General features: G+C 35.7%; 1 protein-coding gene across 1 annotated transcript; it reads left to right on the top strand.

Annotated features, from left to right (window-relative positions):
* The first annotated feature begins 702 nt into the window (after positions 1 to 702).
* Positions 703 to 3,648, top strand: LOC102582632 (E3 ubiquitin-protein ligase UPL5-like). The gene is made up of 4 exons (XM_015305300.1): positions 703 to 900; positions 1,000 to 1,812; positions 1,869 to 2,139; positions 3,455 to 3,648. The coding sequence occupies exons 1-4, from the start codon at positions 703 to 705 to the stop codon at positions 3,646 to 3,648; spliced, it is 1,476 nt and encodes a 491-aa protein (XP_015160786.1).
* The last annotated feature ends 6,591 nt before the right edge of the window (positions 3,649 to 10,239 follow it).

Raw genomic sequence — 10,239 nt, 5'->3', positions numbered from 1 at the left:
CATTTTTAATATTAGATGAATTATATATTTAATAAACATGATTTGATAAATTAATGTGATTATTTATTGCTTTTTAATTTTTATGTCAAGTCAATAATAGACAATTATTATTAGATAGAGTAATTATTATTGGCTGCATTGAAATTTTTTCATTAATTTATTCTATATAGCAGAAATTTAGTGCATCAAATTATTTTTTTAAGGGAAAATATATAAACATTGAAATCTATAAATTAACTAAAAATATATTAACAAAGTAGATTATAAATAATATTTTTATCTAAACCATAAAAGTGATAACTTTTTGAAATTTTGGGAAGTGTAAAAGCTACTTTTCAGAAAGTTGAAAAGTGGGGCCCGGCGCGTGTTGAACAAAGTTTTCAACCTATTTGGTTTATATTGCCACGTAAGCCGAAAAGTGGTAAAAAATTAATTAAAAAATAGGTTCGAGGAGGTAATAGGACCTTAGTAAAGGTTAGGTGTGTCTCAGGGATTTTTGGGCATAAGTTGGGGGGTACTTATGCATTTTCCCTTTTAAAATAGAATAAAAAATATTTGAAATAGACAAAAAGGAAAATAGTTTAAAATCAGTGCACAGGTGGAGGAAGGGTGAGTCTTAACAAGCAAGACAAATTTGACTTCCTCTTTAACGTATGTTCAAAATTAGTGCAGAGCTCAAAACTCTTTTCTTCTTGCTCATCAATGGCGTACCAGTTACCTCACGAAACTAGCACCAAACGCAAGTTCAATGATTATGCCGCTGCCAGCACAGCCAGGATGAGACATAACGAAATCCTCTTCAATTCTTCTCTGAAAACTCCCATTCAATTCTTCGTCCGTATGTTTTCCGGCGGCAAAACCCTGGTCATTCAAGCCTATTCGTCTGATACAGTTACATCAGTTCACTGGTAAATCCATTCCATCACCGGAATTCGACCAATCCGATCGACCTCTGCTGAACCAGCAATAGAACAGCGATTAATCTACCGCGGCAAACAGCTTGAGTTGTCCCAAACGCTATCGGAATGTGGCGTACAAAATGACGATACCCTGCAACTGATGAGTGACTTGAATTTGGTTATTCATGACCTCTGCAACTGCAATGACGACACAGATATTAATGCTAATGTTACCCGTATGACGAAGATGCTTACCGATTTTCTCGCAAATACCCCGAAGGATGGCGCAGATGGATCAGAGGAATATCTCCAAATATTTATTTACTTCTCTGTTCCTGCGGCCATGGTAAAACTTTATGTATCTCCTTCTGTAATTAAAAAACAAGCTGCGCATGGATGCATTTGTCAATTTATAGATAACTGTAAGATACTTTTCACCGATCCTACAACCGTATATAGGCAGTTTGCTCCAATATTCTTCGAGTTCTGTACGATTCTAAGAGGGGCTGCGGGTGTTGATGATACTTTATATATATTTTGCCGTAGTAGTTTAGCTGCAATGATGAAGAGGAATGTCCATGATGTTAAGCATGTGTTAAGATTGCAGGATATTTTCCCTTTTGTTCATGAGTTGGCAACAAGGTTATCTCATGCTTTGGAATTGAGTGTGCAATTAGCTGAGTTTATACAGTTATCAGAGAGTGATGTGCGTGAGTTTATTCAGTTCATGCATCGGGTAAAGTGTGCAATACGACGTCAAAAAGCATTTGGCAGTCTGGTTAGTTTCCCTTCCTTGATGCAAGATGAAGCAGGAAATGAAAGATCTGAGATTAAAGGCGTGCATCATGTTTTTTGTGACTTGCTGGAAAAATCGGAGCTTTGTCTGAAGGAACTGGAACGCCAGCTGGGTTTGGTAAACATAGGAAGAGGTGAGCCTATTATAGGCTGTTGGTCCGTTTTGCCTTGAAGATGCTTCTAGAAGGGAGGCACAAGAACGAGGAGCTTTACGAGATGCTCATTTGCAGGTCTCGTTTGTTTGAAGACTCATTTGAGTACATTGGACATGCTAGTCCTAGGTCTCTGCGAGGTCAATTATTTATTCAATTTGAGAATGAAGAAGCTACCGGGCCTGGTGTGTTGAGGGAGTGGTTTTCCTTGGTATGTGAAGCCATTTTCAACCCTCAAAATGCTCTATTTGTTTCATGCCCAAATGACGGTAGAAGGTTTTTCCCAAATCCAGGTAAACTTTTATTGCCTTTATGTACACATAAATGTGACATTTTGTTCTCATTTATCCCTTCTGTTAATTTTTTGATCTAAAGTTGTCGAGTATGAAAGATGTTTATATCTGATTTTTCCTCAAAAATAGATTAAGAGTATGAGATAGAGGTTGAATCTTTGTGAGTATGAGTATACGTATTATCTCTCTTTGTGTTCATACCTTCATAGCATTCTTTGAGGTTCAACTATTTCATGAAACCCATGTCTGAGAGTTTTACTGATTCGTTGCTACATAAATTTTAGTAATTCGAAAGGATTGAGGACACACATTGGAGGTTTGTGGAAGGAACTACAGAAACATGAACTATTCATTATTCAAGGGTTGAGTATACGGAAAAAAACAGATCCTGATATGGAAAGATAATACCCGCTAAAAACGGAATTTCAGATTGTTTAGCATCTTTTCGTGTATCAAACCACTGCTACACTCCCCTTCTCAGATTTGTTTAACTATGTAGCGGACCCAAAAGAAGGATAGAAAATCCTCCTTAGAAGGAAGAAACAACTAGGACAACTTTTAGAACAACTGAGCAGCAGCCCCAAAGTACAGCCCAAGACTGATACTATGATTGGGAAGGACAAACAAATGGTCTATTTACTATTAAGTCTTGCTATACACTCTTGATCAAAGGTAGGTTTTTCCCTTCTGGCAGCAATCTTATGGATCATCTAGAGAGAAGATTCAATGATACTTCGCCGAGAAAGGAAAGAATATAATGTTAGTTTTGAACTCAAATGTAAATGATATTGATACCATACTTGACTTCATAAGTTCATTTACTGTCCAGCAGAAAAGCTGAGTTTTTGTTTAATTTTGCCAGCCTGCTTGAGGAGATTAAGCCATTCTAACATGCTGAGATTTTAAATTTAATTTTGTCTTGATTTAGTTCTCATGTTAGTATATTTTTTTAGTTGTGTTATTATTAATGTCCTTTGGTTCTCTGATTCTCCAATCACACCAGGCAATCAGATAAAGTTCATGAAGTAATGATCGAAAGAGTTTGTCTTATTTATGGCATTGCAGTTCTAGTTAGATATCTTTCTCAATGAAGGTGCATTAGTTTACTTGGATTGTATGGCATATGAATGAGTATTTACTAGTTGTATTATCATTCTTTTTCCTCATTAGTATACTTGGATTGTATGGCACAGCTACATCTATAAGATGGTTGCAACTAGAAAGCTGTTTGATACAATCTTTTGATGTTTTATGAAAGTAATATTATTCTCTCTGCTACAATGCAAATAACCTTCGTCTGCATTTGTGCTTGCAGCATTGCACCTTGAGTATTTTGTCTTCTCCGGCAGGATTATTGCATTGGCCTTGTTGTATAGAGTACAAATAAGCATTGCGTTTGATCGTGTTTTCTTTTTGCAATTAGCTGGAGAGGATATTTCGTTTGAAGACATTAGGGATGCAGATCCCTACTTGTACAGTGGCTGCAAGAAGATACTGAAGATATACTAGGCCTAACATTTGTTTGTGAAGATGAAGAATTGGGATCCAGGAAAGTAGTGGAGCTTTACCCTAATGGGAAAAATATGATAGTGAACAGTCAGAATAGGGATAACTATGTGAATCTTCTTGTTAAACACCGTTTTGTCACATCAATTACTCGTCAGGTAGCCCATTTTGCTCAAGGTTTTGGTGACATAATTATTGACCAACGGCTCCGAGAATCCTTTTACCGGATCCTTGATCATGAAGACCTTAACAGGATTCTTCATGGGAGTAAAACAGCGGTTTCTGTAGAAGACTGGGAAGAGCATACAAATTACAATGGCTACAAAAAAGATGATCCTCAAATATCCTGGTTCTGGGAGGTACTTATTTCTTGTCGGCTACTAAGTATGTTTCAGAGAATTAACTATCGAGAAGTCTACACCTTGGCCCCTTTGATCTTCTCTTTCTTTATTGTTTTCGGATGTGGTAGATTTCTGAACTCTTTCAAAGTTATTATCCCGACAACATTTTCAAAGTTTTCTTTTCTATTGCTGCAGATAGTTGGAAGTATGTCGGCTGAGCAGAGATATGTGCTTCTACTTCTTCTGGACTTCAATCAAGTCTCTGCCTGTTGAGGGTTTTGGTGGTCTAGATTCTAAACTTCACATCTACCGAACTTCAGACTCTCATGATTGCTTGCCTTCCTCGCACACATGCTTTTACCGCCTGTGTTTCCCTCCTTATCCATCTGTGGATGTCATGCAAAATCGTCTTAACATAATCACCCAAAATTATGTTGGTTGCAGCTTTGGTGCCGAGTGACGTGCAAATTTTTGGGTTGAACTTGTATATGTGATATGTAATATTCTTAAATAGATGTAAGAAATGCCAACCTTCTAAAACTTGACTTCTGTGAGAAGGTATCTTTTGTTTAGGGATGGCAAATGGAGCGGGGCAAACCTGCATAAAGTTGTGAAGACTCTAACTCGCCCCGCTCAGCTTAGGAGCAACATGTGCATTCTTTTCCTTATCTGCTTGAAAACATAATATTTACATGAAAGAGCTCTCCTCTGCTGATTTGCCCCCTCTCAAAATGGTTATCATGTTCTCTTTTAGAATGGGCATATTAGACTGGAATTTATAAATGATTTTTTCCTTACATCATAGCTAAAAAATTGCAACTTTTACTACTCTTTCTTATAGTTATTGATGAATATCTAATTCGAATAGTGAAAGTAGTTTATGTTTGATTTAATATTGACAGTTGATAAACTAAGAAAACCATTAAAAACCATTGGAATAGATGGATTGATATTAAGGAATCCTAATTAATAACAACCTGATTGAAATGATTTTCGGTTTTAGTTTTAGTTTGAAATTTCAATTCGCAATCGTTAACCTGCCCAGGCTCACCTGATTTTTTAAAAATTGAACCTGCCCCACCATGCCTCCGCAAAAACTCAAACTCACCCTGTCCCATTGTCCCTACTTATGTTTTTTTGGTCCTATTAAGTATTAGCAAAGACGGCTCAAGCACACTGGTGGCCTAAAGCTAAATACAAAAAGACGCCTTTAACTTTTTCCAAAAATATTATATTTTTTTATGAAGTGTGTCCTAACTTTTTGAGATGCAAAATTAATAGTTTTCTCATAATCAATTCTTTTTTTCTAATAATTCTTTTTCAATTGATAATATAGTCAATTCATTTAATATTTCTTGAGACCTAGTACTCTAGATATGTCAAACTTCTAATAATATTTATTTTGTGTATGTAAACTTTACTTTTTCTACAAATAATACTCAATAAACAAACCAAAAAATCGGTACTCTTAAAAAAACATATAGCCTTTTATTACTGAGAAAATAATAGGGGCCCTCGAATTTGCAGGCGTTAGACACCTGCCTATTTTAAAGGGATTGCGTAAATATACCACTGGCCAAAAGTAATTTCAATTAATAACTGTATGTATATGTAATGGATCGGTATTGTATAAAGAATATATAAACGAGTATATATGATGTATAACTATGTATCAGAAATGTACATACATCCATGTACACTTTTTATACAATATTTATAAACCTTAATAGTTCAACTTCCCTACACAAGCTGGTTTTTTTAATCCCGATCAACTCAAATCACTTCTAACCAATCCCAAATTTTTAAATATGAGCTCCTCTCAATATTTTGAGTCTTTTAATATATTATTTATTCAAAATGATTCACATCTGTAGTAGATCAAATTTTAAACCGAATAAATTGTAACACCTCGCAAATTGAAAGAACTAGGAAGAAGTTAAGAATTGGAAATAGTCAATTTTTGGAAAGAATAGAAATCTGGAAAATTTGTGAAGTATGTTAAGTTGAGTTTTGGTCAACTTCAAACGGTCATAACTACTAGCTCAGAATGAGTTAGGTGTATTTCCAGATATCGTAGGAAATATCTTGGAATGGTCTTTTCAACGCCACCAAGTTTGCGTGATTCTGAGTTCGTATGAGTGAGATATGTCCATTTGAAGTTGGGCTGTTCAAATAAGGAAATGTCCAATCCGGATTTTTAAAGGGTGTTTTGGTCTTTTCCATACCCTATTAGTTTATTTCGTTTTTAAGAGTTTAATAAGGGTCAAATCACAATTTGATCAGTTTAGGAAAAATTGGAAATTTCACACTAGGGCTTTGAGAAAGGAGAAAAGAGGAGAAAGGAGAAGAAAAGACAAAATTCGTCAAGATCGTACAATTTAGTTGAGGATTTCGACAAGGATTTAATCCTACAAGGTATGTGAGACTTTCATAACGTTGGGTTTGTTCACCCACGTGCCAAGCATGTTTGATTCAGCGTTAATTCGTTCGAAAAAGATTGGAATTTGAATGTTCTTGATAGTTGTTCTTGAATTACTTTCGTTCTTGAACATGAGTTGAGATTAAGGAGTTTCTTGTTATTGAAGTGTTGCTTCCTTGAGTTGTTTGAGTTAGGATTTTGTGTATATTTCTTGGGTATTTGATTCTAAAGTGAATTTGAGAAAAGGAATCGAAATTAACCGATTAAAGATCAAAAAATGAGACCAAAAGTTCGTCGGCTTTTGCCTGAAGGGAAGGCTGGTGTGACGCTCCCCTATAGCGCCAGGCAGGCTGGGGAGGCGCACCATCGGTGCACCATTTTGGATTCCCAGTAAGTTTGGTCTGGCGCGGCGCGCCAGGGATGCGCCCGAATCATCGTTTTTCACCTCATTTCATTTTATAGCCCGTTTAAGTCCTTTTAAAGTGTACTAACACTTCCTAGTTGATTCGAATACTCTAAAGTACATCTAAACATCATGAAATCTTCCATAAACATAGATCATGAACCTTGAATCCATAATTCAATTCAAGGAAAGTTAAGAGTGAGTTTAGAAGTCAAGAATCAAGTCAAGAGAAATTCATAAAGTTTTTCAAAAGTCTTTCACAAACGTTTTAACTTTGTTCTAAGACTAAAGTTTTAAGTTAAGCAAAGAGTAAAGAGTTGAGTTCATTTCTCCAAATGTTATAAGGGAAGTAAGTATTCCCAAGAGTTTAAAATGTTTTCACATTTGAACAAGAAAGGGAAACACCGATTTCCAAGAGAGATTTTAAGCTAAGTTTTAAGTAATTATCTCAAACCAAAGAAAGAAGTTTTGTTTTAAAACATATGAGCTAAGTATATTTTGGGAGTAGTATTGAGCACCGATATGGGGATGCGAGTTCATATTAACTCAAGTCTCCATAAACCATGTAGCCATCATGGGTAGTAAATGATCATACTTTTTAGATGACTCCTTAAGTGCTTTTTAGCATAGACTAGTGGATCCACTTAGTTAAAGCGTTCTATATGACGACAAATTATAGGACAGTTCTGGCAGCGTGGGCAAGACGTTATATCACCACTTAGGCTCATAGTGGTGGTTGTCGGTTAGAGAAACTCCCACAAAAACTATATTACTTTATTACATGATTAAAGTTGAGTTTGTTATTTCATTTCTTTAACGAACTGAGTGGCTTTCTACTATTTTAAAATCTTTCTATATATTGCATGTGTTTTGTTATTTTATATTGAGTTAAGTTGTTCATAAGTTGTGTAAATCCAAGGTAAGTGTTCCTTTAAGATTCTTTCCAAGCCTATGTTATGTTTAGCATTCCAACTCGCATACTCGTACATTCAATGTACTGATGCCAGTTGGCCTACATCGTCTTATGATGCAGACGCAGGTAACCAGGATCAACATCCAGCACCTCGTTGATCCAGTTGAGCACTCAGAGTTGGTTGGTGAGCCTCCTTACTAATTTCCGGAGGGCTCCTTTTTACATTGCTTTCTAGTTTTCAGTTGTTAGGATGATCAGGGGTCATGTCCCGACATCCCTCTTTGTTTTAGAGGCTTCATAGACAAATAGTTGTAGTTCTTTAGTCTTATTCATTCCAGCTGTATACGTTTAAGAATTGAGGTGCCATTTTTGGCTAAGTTATTATCTCTTAAGTTATTGCATGAGTACATTTCTTATGTTTAAGTCTTCCGCTGAGTAAGTAAGTCAGGCCAAGGGTTCGCTTAGGGCCAACAATAGTTTTCGAGTGCCAGTCTCGCCTAGGGTGTAGGTTCGGAGCGTGACATAAACCTCTTTCATCGATTTGTTAGTGTCTACAGTTAAATCTAGAATTATTTGTAAATTTTTAGAAAGTGGGCAATTGGAGAAATTATCAAAATGTGCAAGGAATGGCCGAATGTACTTCGCCAACAAAAAAAAGAGAGTAAATGATCATTTTGTGTAATAAACAATAATTGAGTTATACTTGTCACGACCCGAGCCTACACCCTAGACGTGGCCGGCACTCGAGAACCATTGCTGGTCCCCAAGAGAACCCTCATCCTTGCTGACTACAAGCGGAAAACTGATTCAAGCATACAAAACTTAAAAACTGACTAAAATTCATGAAACTGAAATACAAAGCTTTAACTCAAATGAAAAACTCTGAATAAAATAATATATTCAACTCGCCATAAAATAGGCAACTTAAGTCTTTAAAACATTTAATAAAATAAATGAATAATACAGACTTCTCAACTATACTGACTATCTATGAAGACTCTAACTGATAACGATGGAAATCGGGACAAGACCCACGACATCCTGACTGAACTGAAAAGTAAATGAAATCCTCCAGAAAAAAGGAGGCTCACCATAGCTAACTCGAACTTCCGGATTTATCAACGAACTCTTATTGATGATCCTGAATACCCGTGTCTGCATCATGAGAAGATGCAGGCCAAATGGCTCAGTACGTGGAATGTACGAGCATGTAAGAGGAATTCTAAAGCATAAACATAAGCTTGAAAAGAATATGAAAGAAACTGAAGAACTTACCTGGCTCAACTCAACTCAACATAACTGAACTCATTTCAATATAAAGCAATTTAAAACATGTGCAATATAAAGAAAAGTTGTTTAAAAACATGATTCCAACTCTGTGTGTATGCAAAGATACATATAACTTTGAGATGTATGTAAAAATACAAATAATCTGATGTATATAAAAATACAAAATACTGTTGTGGGAGTTTCTCTAACCGATAACCATCATATAAAAGCTATTGTGATGATACATCGATCTTCTCACTCTGCCAGCGCATCCTATACCTTGCCACATGTATAGAACCTGAACTACTAAGTGGATCCACTAGTCTATGCGAAAATGATTCATCTAAAAAGTATGACCCTTTTCTACCCATGATGGCTACATGATTTATGGGAGCTGTGAGTTATCTAAACTTTCCCCCATATCGGTGCTCAATACTACTCCCAAAATATACTAGCTCTTTATGTTTTAAAAACATACTTCTTTCTGTGATTTGAGATTAGTGCTAAAAAAAACTTAGCTCAAAAGCTATGTGGGAAATCTCAGTTTCCTCTCTTGTTTCATTTAGAAATCGATTACTCTTTTCTGAAAACTAGCCCGAAGGCTCTTTGGAAATCTCAGTTTCCGTTCTTATTTAAATGTGAAAACATTTTAAATCTCTTTGGGAATACTTAGTCCCCATATACTTTTGAAGAAATGAACTTCAACTCTTTACTCTTTATTCTTTACTCTTTACTCTTTGCTTAACTCAAAACTTAAGTCTTAAAACAAAGTTAAAACGTTTGTAAAAGACTTCTTAAAATATGGTTCATGACGAATTATGGACGTGAACGACTCAATGCAAGATTTTCAATAACCATAGATAGAACTCAATACTTGGAACTCAAGAACTTCAATAATACTACTCACTTCAAGAATGCTCAACTCAGAGGGTTCATGCGGAATTATGAGCATGAACTACTCAACTCAAGACTCAAAGATACTTCTCATCTCAATATTGTTAGACTTATAATGTTCATGCAGAATTATGGGCATGAACAACTCAACTCATGGACTTCATGTGTAATAGGTAATAGTCCCATTATTAGGATTGTAATCTCAAATGGGTTAGAAACTCAATACTTAAGACTTAGGACATGAAGATATTACTCCTCTCATAGATACTCAACTTTTGGAGTTCATGCGGAATTTATGGGCATGAACGACTTGACTCGAAAGTCTACAAACTACATGGAACTCATGTATACGACA

This window comes from Solanum tuberosum, unplaced genomic scaffold, assembly GCF_000226075.1.
Source record: "Solanum tuberosum cultivar DM 1-3 516 R44 unplaced genomic scaffold, SolTub_3.0 scf00743, whole genome shotgun sequence".
Lineage (NCBI taxonomy): Eukaryota > Viridiplantae > Streptophyta > Magnoliopsida > Solanales > Solanaceae > Solanum > Solanum tuberosum.
The sequence above is the reverse complement of the archived record's forward strand: the minus strand, read 5'-3'. Positions and strand labels throughout refer to the sequence as shown.

Coding starts and splice junctions, on each gene's coding strand:
- LOC102582632 (XM_015305300.1), top strand. CDS start 703: ATGGCGTACCAGTTACCTCACGAAACTAGCACCAAACGCAAGTTCAAT. Junction 901..999: donor CGTCTGATACAGTTACATCA/GTTCACTGGTAA, acceptor CGCGGCAAACAG/CTTGAGTTGTCCCAAACGCT. Junction 2,140..3,454: donor AAGGTTTTTCCCAAATCCAG/GTAAACTTTTAT, acceptor TTGTGCTTGCAG/CATTGCACCTTGAGTATTTT.